This window comes from Myiozetetes cayanensis, unplaced genomic scaffold (assembly GCF_022539395.1).
Source record: "Myiozetetes cayanensis isolate MyiCay16 unplaced genomic scaffold, myiCay2020 scf7, whole genome shotgun sequence".
NCBI classification, from domain to species: domain Eukaryota; kingdom Metazoa; phylum Chordata; class Aves; order Passeriformes; family Tyrannidae; genus Myiozetetes; species Myiozetetes cayanensis.
The window spans coordinates 51,774,525-51,789,821 of NW_026087964.1; the positions used below are offsets into that span (position 1 = coordinate 51,774,525).

At 39.5% G+C, this 15,297-nt stretch overlaps 1 protein-coding gene across 3 annotated transcripts in view; it reads left to right on the forward strand.

Annotated features, from left to right (window-relative positions):
- Positions 1–15,297, forward strand: part of FAM13A (family with sequence similarity 13 member A) — a 128,213-nt gene that overhangs the window by 19,324 nt on the left and 93,592 nt on the right. For all 3 annotated transcript variants that reach the window (XM_050337880.1, XM_050337881.1, XM_050337882.1), the window contains exon 5: positions 5,632–5,791. In XM_050337880.1, coding sequence (XP_050193837.1) covers positions 5,632–5,791 — 160 coding nt within the window. The remainder of the gene's footprint in view (positions 1–5,631; positions 5,792–15,297) is intronic.

Here is a 15,297-nt window from a genome sequence, read left to right on the forward strand (position 1 = left end):
CTCCTGTCTCCACACAGGGCAACCTAAAAATTAAACTGTGTGTCTAAGTATGTTGTCCAAATGCTTCTTGAGCACCAGCAGCCTTGGGAGCATGAGCACTTCCCTGGGAGCCTTGTTTCAGTGCTCAGCCACCCTCTTGGTGAAGAACTTTTTCCTAATATGCATGAAACAAAATGATGTTTTAGTTCAGCAGTACAGCTGAAATACAATTACAAGGGGTGTTTTTGAAGAGCCGCTGCTTAGAAACATTTGGAGGTGAGAGCAATGTACTTTGATAGTGGATGTTAGGCTGTGGACTGCGTAGATTTCACTCTTTAAGATGCCTACTATCACTGTAATTTTGTAATAAAAAAATGGAACTTTTGCTGAAGCTAAAGACATTGCATACAAATAAAGGCAGTCTACTCTATCAGCTCTATGTTACCTGTGTTACCTGAAGTTTGCTTTATGCATCTGCTGCAAATAATTCATAGGCACCTAAATCTGATGCAGAAGATTATCCAAACCAGATTTCAACAGGCAGGCAGGTAGATGCCTTAGAATTGACTCTATAATGCCTCAGAAGCTAAAATACTTCTGTGGAATGTCAGTAGTGACATCTGTTATTGCATTTCATCCAGACCAGTGAGACATAAGCCTGTAAATGATGCAGAGCATGTAAATGACTCTCACAGATGGAGATGAACACCTGTCTCAAGTTAGCATTGCTTTGTCTTTAGGTACCTGTTAGGCTCTGATCTTGCACTAGAGTCTGCAGACATGAATATGGGCCTGCTTTCAGATGCACCAGTTTGTGATCCAGCGTGTTAGGACAAATCTCTTTCATCAGCTGAATTACAGGGATGAGTTGTGGCCACGAGGTTATATCTGTTACAGACACAGTAATGTCTGTCTAGAGGGACAGAGTAGACTATCTGAAGTTGTAACTTCTAAAGGTTACAGCAATCTCTGCTCCCAAAATCTTCGGCTGTGCTTGTTGAGGGACTCATGGGCATCTGAGGTAATGTTTAATGTAATAAATGAGGTAATGTTTAATGTAATAAAAATGTTTTCTGAGGGCTGGAGAAACAAAAAACTCATGAAGTGTTACCTGTCCTTTGAGTCCCTTCATTTCTGGCAGGGTTCCCTAGGAGAATGGTAAGGTGACTTTGTGGAGCTCCTCTACAAAAGGTACTGTACAAACAGCAGAAGTAGGAGTCAGAGCATATAGCCTGCAGCGCTTGTAAAGTAGGATTACAGTGCTGTCTTTCCATGCAAGCTACTTCTGCAAAAGCCAGTTAGGGAAATGGTAATATGCATCCTTCAGGTCAGGCAGGGTGGGGTCAAACACTGTTGGGAATTCCTAATGAGATGGACCCTTTCACATGGAAATCTCTGGTTCTCAGTTGTGACAGGGAGCTGTCAGCAGTTGTTGCCTGGGGAAATAAGTTCAGTGATCTCAGTTCAGTTCCTTACAAACAGATAACTACAGCCCAAGTCCTCCTGGCCCCTGTTTCTGCTTGAAGCAAGTTTCCCAGGTGTGGTGGATGATGACAGAGCCTTGTAGTGATGCCTGTCTCCTGTCAGATGCAGAAATGTTGGTGTGTGTTACTGCACTGCTCTCCGTAGAGTCTGGAGATTTGCTGTCTCATAAGCCCACTCTGCATTTAGCCTGTTACAGCTTGCTTACAGAGATTCTGATGTAAATTCATTTAACTAATGCATGAAATGTAAGTAATTCTTTCACAGTGAGTTAATCTGACCCCAGGTCACTTTAGTTCTGAGTTAGAGTTGTGACACAGAGCCTTGATGTGGCTTAACCCATTTAAGACTAGCTTTCCTGAGATATCACTATGGAAGGAGACATGCACTTGGTCTGGGAGAACACAAGGAACACGTGAGCATGGGTCTGCATGGACAGGAGCAGCATGGAGCTGCAGTGGGTGGGCCAGGGGCCTGGCATGCTTTTAGGACATTGTGCAGAAGTGTCAAATACTACTGGGTATCGTATTTTGAATTGAAGAGCTAATAACTTGATCCTATTCCCAATTATTGTTTTAACTTTGAGCACTACTGCTTTTTCAGCTTTTTAAGTGGCTTCACCAGGAATTTGGATCTTTAGTATCCTGTAAAACTTGTGGTAATAACGCACCTTTGCCTTTTGCCCTGCTTAACTGAGTCAGACGCTGTTAATGCTGGTGCCTGGTTTAGAAAAAGCATGTTTTTTCCAAATAATTAATATATATTGATCCACTGTGCTTTGCACACAGATCGTTCAGAGTGCCTCTCTGGGAAGGACAAGGTGTCCAAAGAATTAGGAGGGGATACTAGAGAATTTGCTCCAGCTCTACCTGTGCTATGTTCCTGTCCATGACTTCGCAAGCTACCGTGACAGCTCAGTGGGAGTTTTCCAGCTCATATCGCTAAGATAGATGTGAATTTATCAACAGTTCTTCTTCTAGAAATAACCACAGAAATTGCCTGTTTATGCCTCCCTTCTAGAAAATGTGTTTCCGGTAGTGAAGCTCATGTTTCTGGTGCTACTACTGAAGTGGTTCCTACATATGTGGCTATAAGGGGATCAAGTCCCACTGTTCAGGATTTTGTATCTGGAGTAAATCGTGTGTCTAACTCTCAAAGCAACACAGTTGTAATGCCTAATTAACATGAAATTAGACATAAAAGAACCATGACTATGAACACAGTTTTGCTGTGATGTTTTAATGAGATCCTCACGAAAGAACTTGTAAAATTTGCAAAGGAGTAGGCTGTGCATCAGGAAGGTGGTGAGAGAATACTTTCTCAAAGGACTGGGTTTTTCAAGTCAGTTGAAGTGGCATTTGTAGATGCAGGCTTTTCAGACTAAGAAGGGCTAAAGTAAGATACTATTTTTTAACATAAATTTTCAGAAAAGTCTAGATAGACTGGTGGATCATGCAGTGTGGCAACAGATGGAGTTTAATTTGTATAAATAGGCAGGGTTGTGCATGCTTGTAATATAAACTTCCTATCTTCAGCTCAGCATATATTTATTGCAAGGAAAATGTCACCATGGAGAGCTCAAAGAGTATAATAGTCCTTACCATGATGGAGGTCTAATAACAGCAATTAAAGGAAAAATAAATTAGAAACTTTATGAAATATTCCTGTTTAAGTGGTAGAGAGATGGCAGTGAATAGAAAATATTATGTTGCCCTTAAAATAAATCAAGCCATGCTGCTTTGCTTAGTTACATTCAGAGAGAGGTGTTAAAAATGACTAAAGCCATGAGCTTTAGCCTTGTGTTCTGCATATCTCTCCATACATGTACAGAATTGTTCGGAACGAGATGTTGGACTTTTCACAGATTTGATTTAGTTAAGTTTAACTGACAAGGTAACATGGGGAAAGGAGAGCAAGAAAGCCATGGAATTGTTCAGAAATGAAATACTCTTTGTATGCTTTCTGGAAACTTTATAAACTGGTCTGTTTTTCAGTCAGGTAGAGATTTTTGATTTAGCTGTTCCCAGTAGGGAGGTGTTGGCTGAAGTTCCCAGCAGATGCAGTTTAGGGAAAGGTTTTGCTCTCTGGAGTCTTTATTTTGACTTGCATATGCCCAAGTACATTTCCAGTTGTTCCCTGGAAATGAGGTTCACAGGGATGCCAGGCTTATTGTTGTACCCTATTTTGGAGAAACAAATCAGGAAGGTAACAGTCAGGATTTGCCTGAACTAGCAAGTAAGCAAACTTTCACTATACCAACTGTGGAGCACGTCATTTAGCATGGGAAGAGGGGTTTCCTTAAATCAGGATTGTTGCATGGGCCTATTGGTAACATACACTTTTCTTCAGGCCTGTTTCTAAGTTTTAGTGAATGTGTGCCATTCTTGACCTGAGTATACATGCACATCTCTCAATACCAGTTGTCCTATTTGTTCTTTATTTAGTCAGAGGCTGGGTTCCACCCTAATAAAATCAATCAATCAATCAGCTGAGACTAACACATTTTTTACAGTTGCCAATGTTCTACAGTGTAAAATAATGCGATCCTTTAAAAATCAGGTCCTGCTACTCTAGCATGTATTAAATGTTGAAATGATAGCGGTAAAGATTGTCCTCTGGACTTTACAAAGATGTGTTCTACTGCAGTGGGATCCTCTCCCTGTTGACATGTAGATGTACTACAGAGAATAAAGTACTGAGAAGGATCAGCAGCATGCAGCCCTTACAAAAAAAGCACTTTTTGATGGCAAATTTCTGGGACCATCTGCTTTCAGAGGCTTCTTGTTGAAATGCACATCTGACCCCAATAAACTACAGTTACAGTTTCATAGTAGGTAGTTATTTGTAAATTTTAATTTGCTGGCTGTAGTAAACCGTGGTTTGCTTTCAAGTTACATCCCTGTAAAATAGCTCAGATGGCATTTGTTTAATTTTTGGGGGTTTGGATTGTACTTTCCTCTCGTATAACCACTAGTTGTCCTCAGCCAAAAGATACTTTGAATGTTTTTTTGTTTCTGGTTTTGGCTCCTCTGCTTCTTCCCTTTAAATCTTTTCTGTTTCTTTACTCCTGATCTGCAGTCTGCCGCTTTATAAGGTCCTTAGAAAATTCACATCCCTGCAGCCACTTTGTGGCTTATTGAAAGGAAAATATGTCTGTTGGAAGCACTGTGCAATAAGAAACACTGAATAATTGGAGAAGTATTTTAAATGCTGAAGAAGATTCTTCAGAGATCTTAATTTGCAATAAAACAGAATTTAAGTTGGTTTTGGGCAGCAAAGTCCAATAAAAAGTTGTAAAAAGCCTATATTCTAGCAGATGATCAATTAGAAGCTTCGATGAATTGTGTCCTCTGTTGTAATATGTTTTTTTTACTACATGAGAGAGTTGTGTGAAACACATAAGGAGGGCAAAGGAGCATCAGCTGGAATACAACGCTTCTTCCAAATCAGTATCTTGCCTTTTCATTTCTGTGTGCCTTTAAGGTCTGTGGCAAGCAATTCATGGTTGCAAAGGGGCCTGTTTCAAGAGACCAAGAAGCTGCTTCTTCAACAGCCAAGTAGTTGATTATTCTCCCAGAAAGTGGAAGTGAGGAACTACTTTTCGTATTAATCTTGTAGGCTGTTCTGCAGAAAGCAGCCTCCGTCTCCATGTTTTAAAAAGCCCTTTGAGTTATGGGCCTACTTTTGAAAGAAATGCCAACTCAAAAATTAGATTAAAAAAATCTTGTGTACAGCACTGGGTCATCTGAATGCAAAGATCTTGCTTAACTTTTAGTATTTTGCTTAGAGTGTGGGTTTTCTTAATTTTTTCACTCATCCTGTGATAACCTTTGAGGTTATCACAAACCAGAGCATCTAAATGCCTCATGCTGTCTGTTGCAGTCATGAAACCGAACTTATAGCAGGGTTGGTGGTACCCCATTTGGTGGCTGTCTCAGTTAGATCTCTACCTAGATTCTTTGGACTGGGTACTTTGGCCAACAGGTAGGATATTTTATATCAATAAGGATAGTTGTTACCAACACAGACAAAATCCTCCTTTCCAAGACAGAGTTTCCTGTGCCTGCTGCTCAAACTGTATCCACAACAGAAATGTTAAGAGACTCTGTGCAGGAACTCTTGTATGTTGAGTCTGTGTAACACTCTGCTTTATCTTATGTCCAATTTTAGCGTGCCCTCTGGATTTGAAGGTATAAAAGAACAGGAGATCTGCAACAAGATAATGACAAAAATGCTGGAAAATTACAATACTTTGTTTGAATTGGAAGGCTTGAAGAAGGATGAAGAAAAGCCTGTATGTGAAGAGCTAGCAAGAATAATTTTGGTAAAAGTGAGTATCTCTAATATTTCATTTTCTTACAGCAAATTGATAATTCAGGCTTATTGCAGGCTTCAATACAGAAATCTTTTAGACAAGTGGGAGACACACACTGTTGTAATAATGTTCTGTGTTATTGATTGGTATGCAGTTTACAAATTGATTCTGCTGATAGGCTAATTTTCATTACTAGTCTGGAAGTTCATTCTATTAAACATCTTTGTCCTTTGTTGAATGCGCACTGTTATTCATTTAGAAAATATATTCACTAAAATTTTAATGTTTTTAAATGAGGAGGCAGAATAATTCTAGGAGGTGTTCAAGGTTTCTGACATGGTGAATCATTTATGGTGTACTTCAGTGACGATGAACTTCCATACTTTAGGACAGTATGAGGTCTCTAGCCTTTGCCACTATGACGTCTACTTGTCTTAGACATGTACCTGAGTTTAAAAGTCCTGTGTTCTGACTCAGAATGGCCATTCCTGAGTGCTCTTGAAGAGAAGCATTAAATAACAGTTACTATTTGAAGAAAGTAGATTGAAGCTCTTAAAGGAAAGTTATATAATTAAAGTATACTTTTGGTGGGAAGAGGGATCAGTGTAACATAAAGGATTCTAAAATTCAGAAAAAGTTGACATGTAGGGCAGCCAAAAGTGCCTTGTTTGGGCTTGTGCTATCTCTACTACGGGAAGCAACCTTAAGTCTGCACGAGAAATGGTCATGAGGATGGTTTTCAGTTGCCTTGTTTCCTTTTGTGTGTTAGCTGTGCAGATAATTACTCTCTTCCAAGATTTGAGCTCTTGAGTTTGAGAGGGTTGAACTGAGTATCTTCCCTTGGTAGAGTTTTACCCACTGATAAAATCACCTTGGCCTTTGCTGCCTCGAATGGGAGTTGTCAAAAAATAAGCTATAAAAATACAGTGTCTTTGACCTTGACAAAACAGAAGCTTGGTGTGAACCCAGGTTATGCCATTCAGCTGAAATCAGCTGAAAACATCTCTGCCTTTGCAGCATATCACAGGAGGGTCTCTTGACTCTGACTCAGACCCAGCTGCCTTTAAAAGGGTTGCTGGTTTTCTTAGGTGGTGAATTGGTGAGAAAGTATTTAGCTGTATTTAGTTGTCTTTTAGCTATTACTAACATTCACCTAAAATGTTTCTGTGGAAGGAGGTAGAATGGCTGGTAGCCTTCCAGTGCCTTCCCCAATTTATGTTACTGAAGTCACAGTAACTTCTGGGTAATAGAAATGGTCTGCCTGGCCATTTGATGTTTAGCAGCTGATGGTCACTTCAGCAGCAAAAACTGGTAAAGAACAAATTTCTAAAAAATTAACATGGAGCAAAGGCTTCAGATATACCTCCTCCTTCAAACCTCATCCAGTTACAAAAGTCAAGTCAGTCTTTCACTTCTAAGGACTTACTGGTGACTGGGAATGCACCAAGGTGGAAATCTGGGAGATTTCCCACAGCTCTTCAGAGATATGAGCTATCAAAGTACATGGTGATAACCAGAATTACTCCCACAAAATATCCTAAAAGATATAGTTACTCATGTGAGATGGATAGTGTTGCCCATCTGTTTGCCTCAGGAGACAGGTGATTGCCTGAGAGGAATAAGCTGTGCGTAAACACAAGGGCTTGCACTGTGTTTGCATCTTTGGATCTTGTTGATAATTTCGAAATTCAGTTGGCAGTCAGCTGCAAAAATTTGACCTTGTTCCTTGCCCATCTAACTTGGGTGAGAATTTTTCTAGTTAAATCAAGGCAAATACTCAAACATAAGAAATGCAATCATCTAACTTCATATAGCAAAGATACTAAGAAGTTTTTGTTGAAATTTGTCAGGTGGCTTTACAAAAGGATGCTTTTTACCATTCTCAAAGGTTACATTTTTTGTATCCTAGCAGATACACCCTATCCTTGCCAGTTTGTATAATAAAGTAGAGATGGTGCACTTGAAGAGAAATCCAAGTGGTAACAAATGAGATTCAGTAGAGAAAAGTGATTGCCAGTTCACTAATGCGTGAGCTGTTACATACAATAGAAGCCAGCTGGTCTTTCTGTTATAAAAGAACAAATGCCTCAGAGAATTATTTGGTGTTACCTGTGTCACAGTGTCCAGAAAATAACAAGCCATTTGTAAGCAAAGTTGCTGCTTCTGGAAAAGCCATTGATACATCTACAGGTAACTGGATAGAAATTTTCCAAGTAATCATGTTGAAAGCAGTGAAAAATGTAGGATGCTTGGGACAATCCTCTCATAAAATGAGACCCTGTTGCTTTTAAGGGTGTTGCATGCAAATATGAACCATGATGGGATGGGGGAGCAGATGGCAAGGAAAGTGAAGAAAATGAGGATCTGCTCTTTACCAAACTCAGCTGCATTTATCTAAATGGCTTTTTTAGCTTTTATGTCTTGAACAGCAAAAGGGCGAGGAGAGATTTAGATAACTTCACTCATTCCCTCATGAGGTATTCTGTCCTCTCTTCCCACAAATCACTTACTTGCCAGCATTTCACCCTGAGTCACTGCACTGCTACCTTTCCTATGACTGCCTTCACTCTCACTCCTTACTTTTCCATGTTTACATTTTTCTCTGAATTCCCACAGCCCTGTCCCACTATTCTTGCTATACTCAAACTTGATAACCCTTCATTCCCAGTCCAGGGAAAAGGCTGGCAGTCTGTAGTGAAGTGCAAAAGCTCCAGCACTCTTGATACACGGCTTTCCATCACCTCCAGTCACTCTACACACTCGCTGTAGCCCCTCCACAGCCTGTATTTCTTTACCATCCTTTCTTTTACATTCTTGAATGTGGAGATAACTTTTTCTCTAGGTTAGTACAGTGGCTTTGGCACTGTGACCTGCCTTATGTGTTCTTCTAGGTGGGAAGTTTGGGGCTAGGGCTTATTGAGACACTTCTCCTAGACAAGCATAAGTTCTTCCATTCAGTTGGAATGCTGGTGTTAGCCTTACCCAAAGGTAAGGTTCCCAAAAAGGGGATGGAGGTACTTATAGGAAGAAATCAGTGTTTACATTGTGTTAAGAGTTTAATGATGGGCATGATGGTCAAAGCTATCAGTGCTGATCCAGGTGTTTCTTGGTTAAGAGTTTGGAAAGAACATCTGTAAGCATGAAAATTCATACACGGGGATAAGAATGCCAAAAATTTGCAGAAGGACTAACTTGAATCAAAATTTGAAACACAAAGACAGTTGTTTAGAAAATAAGGAAAGACATCAAAAAGTACATTGAACAATAAACTTCTCTCCTTGCTCTAGTATACCTTTCTAGCTTACTGCATTACAAAATTACCCCTGCTTTTTCTTATCTCTTTTTCATGCCTTCATACCTTTACTTTGGTGCTGAAATTTCAACTGGAAAAACAAGAACGTGCCTTTAATTAGTGTCTGAAGATATTGTAGGAATATTATTTCTCCCTGCAGTCTTGGGCTGTTTTTGAGGTGGTTTAAGTGCCTGTTGCTTCACATCATCCATTCCTAATAATCTTTTTTGAAGTCTACATCAACCCTAAATCATTAATTTAGAGCAAATACCCAAAAATAGGGGACTAGTGGCTCGTGCTATTCCATCCCAAGATTGGAATGTCATGTCTCAGTCATCTTCCCAAGCTTGCATGACACCTGACACTTCATGGTCTAGATATCTTAAGATTTTTCCACACTTCGGTTATAAAATCAGTGAATTTTTAACAAGAAATACTGCTCTTTTAAAATGAAAACCCAAATGTGTGGGTTGTTAGATAAAGCCATGAAAACATCAAGCTTCTCTTGGACCAGTGTATTGGGAAGGAAAAACAGCTCCAGTGGAGCAAGTTAGATCTAGTCTACTATGTTAGTCATAGGTATGGGGAATCCACAATCCTACAGACTTCCAGAAGGATCAAGCACCTTTCAATCAGGTACAGACTGCGGCAGCTTAAAGAAAATATCTGTTAAGGAGGCCGAAAAGTTAATAAATGTTACAGATGGGAAAAAGAGACATGATTCTGTAGGGCTGCTGGTAGTTGAACTACCATTCTTGCTGCATATGTGCACTGAGGAGGCACAGGAACACGTTCATCCTGGTTGTATTTCTTCTTTCAAAGGCTGCTCAGTCATTGGGAAAGACAAGTTGTGCTGGGTAAAAATGCTTTCTCAGTGGATCTTATTTCAGAAAGTAAGGGAGCTGGAAATCTCTACCAGTTGTGTTCCAGTCCCTGCTTTGTTCTCAGGGCTGTTAAACCTTCTCTTGCTCATTGCTCAGGCATATGGTAGTATTATGATTAGAAATGATGAGGAGTGTTTCTTCAGAAACATCTACATTTAAAAAAAAGTACAATTTTAACAAAATAGAAAATTTATCTTACAAGAGTTTCTGTTTCAATGGGAAGTTGAGCTGTCAGGTTCCTGATACCTTGCCTGGAAGGATTTCATTAGGTTTTCATTCCATCTAATAGAATGAGATCCATATAATCATCGAGGTTGGTGGCCAGCAGGTGGAAGTATTCTTCAGAAATGTGTATATGTTTGTATATGTATTTGGAAATTCCTTATCATAAAAGAATTATGGGGTTTGATTTAGTTTTTTTTAATTCCTGAATACGTTGGAGTTTTGGGGGGCTTACAGGTCTCATTTGCAGCCAGCCATTACTACAATCCTTAATACTTTTATCCAAGCTTCACTTTACTTTCCTAACCCAGTGAAGGATCTGTAAGAGTCTCAGTCTGCTGATCAACAAGCTCTGCTAGTTAGAGAAGTGGGTTGAATGTTCTGAATACGTGTTTGCTCTGTGTTCACATTTTCAGGATCATAAATAACTGGTCTTTACTGGGCAGTGTTGTGTGTTAACAGGTAATTTCCTGACAGTATGTCTGCACTGCTGTGCATTTTCACATTATAAGTGTCAGGGTATTGTGATAAAACATAGTTTATATTTTGCTTTGGAACAGAATTCCTAGTGTGTATTGATACAGTCCTGATAGATTTTTGAGACCCTAAACTGAGTGACAGCTCATGTAATGAAAGATTAGTCAGTCTTGAGTTGCAGTATTTCCAATTTTATAACATTCTTGAATAAGCAGGTTTACAAAGCCTACAGGAACAACAAATAATAGTTTTGAACGAGGACCTTTCATTTACAAAGGTCTTAAATTGCTGATTGAACTGCTGCTGCATATAGTCCTATGTTGTATAGCTAGCCAGTGGTGTATTGTTACTACTGGAATTAAATAGGACTTTGGAATAAGAGTGATTAGTTTTCTCTAATGATCAAAGATAGGCAGTGAAGAAGATTTTTATTTAGTTCAAGTGACAAGGGAAACCTGGGCAGGCAAACTATTATGAGACTTGCTCTTGAGAGATTTCTGGAATTATCCCTTCCCCTGGTTTCAAGTGAAACAGCATTTTCAATAGCATGTGTTTTAGCTCAGTAATGTCTTCAGATAAAACATACAACCTATTACCTAGTCATGCAGGCTTATAAGACTTTTTTTTGTATTGTTTTTTTACCTTTTCACTCTAATGGCTTCTTGACAGAGCACTTCTAGTTCTAAGAACCAGTCAGCCCAGAGCATGTAAATGTTTGCACTGGAACACAAGCACTGGCATGATGAGGATGTAATGCCGTTCCTGGTTTGATTACACATTTGGGACAGGAATGCAAAACGCTTTTCTTATTCTTGCCATTCTGTGTCATAGAATACATAGCCCTGTTCACCTGATGCAGAAGAGAAAGCAAGTACATTTAGAAAGTTAATATTGTAACATTAGAATTGAATTAAAAATCGAACTTATAAAGTCCAGTGAAAATTATAAATGTACAATTTTATCATTGTGAGTATATTGCAGGCACATCCTGATGACCTCTGAACAGGCAGATTTCAATCACTACAGAGCTACAGAAATTGGTCTGTTGCTGGTTTTTGCAAAACCTAATAGTTTCAAAACAACCCTTTAGACACAACTCACTTCTTGCATTTCTATCCTGTTTGTTTCCAGTCTTCTAACAAAAGCTGCCTCTTCAACTGGGAGGATTAGTTGGCAGAGTAGTTCTGTGTACTATAAATGGCAGCAAAAGCTCACACACTGTATTCTGCAAGCCAGCTGTTAGATTTCTAACAGGCAGGCAGTCCACTGCGTGTAGCTGTACCTGCTGGTGCTTGGTGGATGCAAAGCATGTAGTGCCCCACCCGGTCAGTCAAAACCCCTAAGTGCATTTTTTTATGCCAAGGAGAGCGCTCCAGCTGACTTGGGCTGCACTATCTAAAAGTGGAGTGCTTGCTTGCTCCTTCTGATTGAACACTCAGAGCAGATCACTCAGCCCATGGTAGGATTTGAGCCTCTCATTCCTGAGGAGATGTAGGAAAAGTAAGGTAGTCCAAAGAATTCTCCATATTGGTTTGACTACTCCCTTTGCAGTCAGTCATAAAGCTTCACCTCCATGGAAAGCCACAGTGTTTCATCTTATTTCCTCAGATGAGTAAAGCAAGACTTCACTCATAAATGTTTTTTTCCCTTTCCTCAGCTGTTTTTCCCTTATCATGAGGACCTGATCCCCTGACAAGATGTGGGACAAATTGCTGAGAACTTCCCAACTCCACGACTGAGCGGGCTCCCTCAAAATAAGTCCCCCTTCCCTTCACCTCAGAACTCTGGCCCCGTGGTTATGCACTCAGCAACACACAAGAGCAATCCCTCATTTATGTCAGGAAAAAAAGGCTTCCGTTTCTAATCCGTGTTACACTGCCCTGGCTAAGCCTGCAGGCTCTAGGTAGTTTCCTTTATTCTTCTTTCATGTCTGGGACCATTTTAGCATCGTGTTAATGGTTGGCTTTCAGTACTGGATTAATTCTTTCCCATCAGCAAACAGCAGGAACTTATCTCCTTTGGAAATCCTTTCTGAAGATCTCAACAAACATTTCCGTTTGTACAGAATCCCCTTATTTGGGCAAGTCTCACAAGTTTGTTCTTGCCTGGGCTAGGGAGCCCCAAAGGGTGGGAGTGGGTTCACAAGGGAGATGTGGAGATGGGTGGGAAGTACATGAGGAGAAAGAGCACCTGTGGAAGTCTGTCTGCCATTTTCTGTTTAGTGTTTCTTCATCTGAAATTTGCTTTGCATTTGTCCACCAGTGAGCAGATGGGCATGTTTATAGTAAGGGTATATAGTGATTCAACCAGAATGACATTTTAAGATGTGAGCTGACAGGAAATGAGCAATATGAGATTTGTAGGTGAAAGTTTATAAGCCTCCAAACCCTTCACCTGTAGCAGATTCAGTCTGGAGTGAGGAGGATGGTTATGTTTATGCTGTGATTCAGAAAGGCAAGCGAGAAAACCCCTGAACAATTCTTGTGCAATTTTGAAAGAGCTTTCCATAGAGCTCTGCTGGTTTTGACAACTCTGTATATGTATTATTAAAACAGAATGTTTCTGCTCTTGAAATTCATTAATGCATTCACAAGATTATAAATCTGTCACTTGTGGTGTTACTAAATGCAATCCTGAATATTTACATAAATATGTTAATGCTAAACTCTATAAAGTAATAAATTATTATGCCAATACTTCTTTAACTAGAATTTCACCAGCAATATTTGCACTTTAACATATTATGAGAATAAATTCCCCAAGATTTAGGACATATAAAGGAAACACAGACACATAACAAACGTCTTTCTTCTGCTGTTCATATTACTAGTATACTATAAATTTTTTTAATACAGCTGACAAATGTTGCAGTTGAGATGCTTAGGAGCTTTGGTTTTTTCTCTCTCAGTTTTTTCTTGAAACAAATGCTCATTGATATTATCATTGTCCCTTGGTAATACCACATAGCTAAAATATAGACATAATAAGATCCACATGTGTATGTGTGGCCTGGTCTGTACTTGCACATGCTTTATTTGACATGTTTTTCATTCATTGTCTGTTATTGATTTGGGTTTATTTGAGTTTTTTTGTTTGTAATGTTTTGTTGAGGGTTTTTTGTTGTGTTTGTTGTTTGGGTTTTTTTTCAGGAGGGTGGGGTGATGCTACATTGTGATTTAGCACTTGGGAGCAGTCCATCTCAGCCAGTACAACATCCTATTTCTAAAGGGAACCATAAAAGTCAGTACCAAGAAATGAGGTACAGTAAACTAAACATGTCAGTCTCTGCACTAGCCAGCTGTTTCTGAGCATCCTTGCCATACCCATGGGGAAAAATGGGGGTTAGCAAAAGGATGCGAATTTTTCTACTAAGACAAATCTCTCAATTCCTACTCTTTGGATTCCCTAGTGTTTATTCTGCTTCTAATTAATTAGTCATTCAGTTAATCAGGTTACACAGAATGATCAGCATTATTCCCTCTGTTTAAATCAGTAATCAGTGCTGTCTTTGTAACAAGGACACATTGCAGACAGTTGGAACTGATCCAAAGTGAAGAAGTGTAAGACATTTTTCAGCCTGTGGCATTTAATTCTTGCTGACCTCTGCCATTAGTTTAATCTGTAGTACTTTCAAGGTGGGAACTTCAAAAGGAGTCAGCACTAAATTAATTCTTTTGCCCTTATTAAGAGCAGTGAAATGCTTATTGACTTCAGTATAAGTCCAATGCATTTTTTAAAAACCCTCCTGTGAGTGCTAGAAAGATCCCTAGTTTCTGTCTAGGAAGAAGGTGGCTGGTGAGCCTGTAACATTTCTGGTGTCCCAGAACTTACTTGTCATAAAGTGAGCTCAGGGCAGTCTAAGAGCAACAGGAGCATGTGATGCAAGGGACACAAGGGGCCAGACACTCCTAATGTGTCTGAATATGTGTGCTCTTGAAAATCTGATATATCCAGTAGATCCCATCAGCATTTGACTTAATTGCCAGTGGTGAGCATCTCAGTTTCACTGTTAAGAAAGGGGTCTGTTCTCTGTGTGCTGGGAACCTTACACTAGTAACTAGAACAATATAGAAATATTTAGGACTCCCTAATTTACTGCAAATCAGATATTCCTTTTAAAAGTAACAGTAATTGCTGAATTCCATGTGTGAAAAACTGTTTTCCTTGTGAATGTTTTGATTTTTAGATCTGAAATGCAGTTTAGCTTTTCCAAGGCTGAGTTTAAGCAACTGTAATGTGAGATGCAGGTCTGGAGAGCCTGGATTTCTCCCATAGCTAGGTCTGTTTTTTCTGTTTTATGAATAGCATTACAGTAAATAGATGAGTCAGACTCCAATTTTCTAAATTGCAAGGTAGAATAAAATGTTCCCCTGGAACTGCTCTGAGCTCTGTTGTTACTGAACACAGGCACACATGCACACACACACAGAATTAGGTAAACCCAGCAAGAGAGCAGTTGTCTTGTGTCACTTTGTGAATGTTTGATTTGGTTTTTTGATCTTAAGTTCTGCTACAGGCCCCTTATTTGTACCTCAGCCATGAGAAACTGAAGTGAGGTTATTATACTGTTGCACGATACCATAATCCTGCCATAGGATGGTGTGCTGGTTCTGGCTGGGATTGAGTTAATTTTCTTCATAGTACCT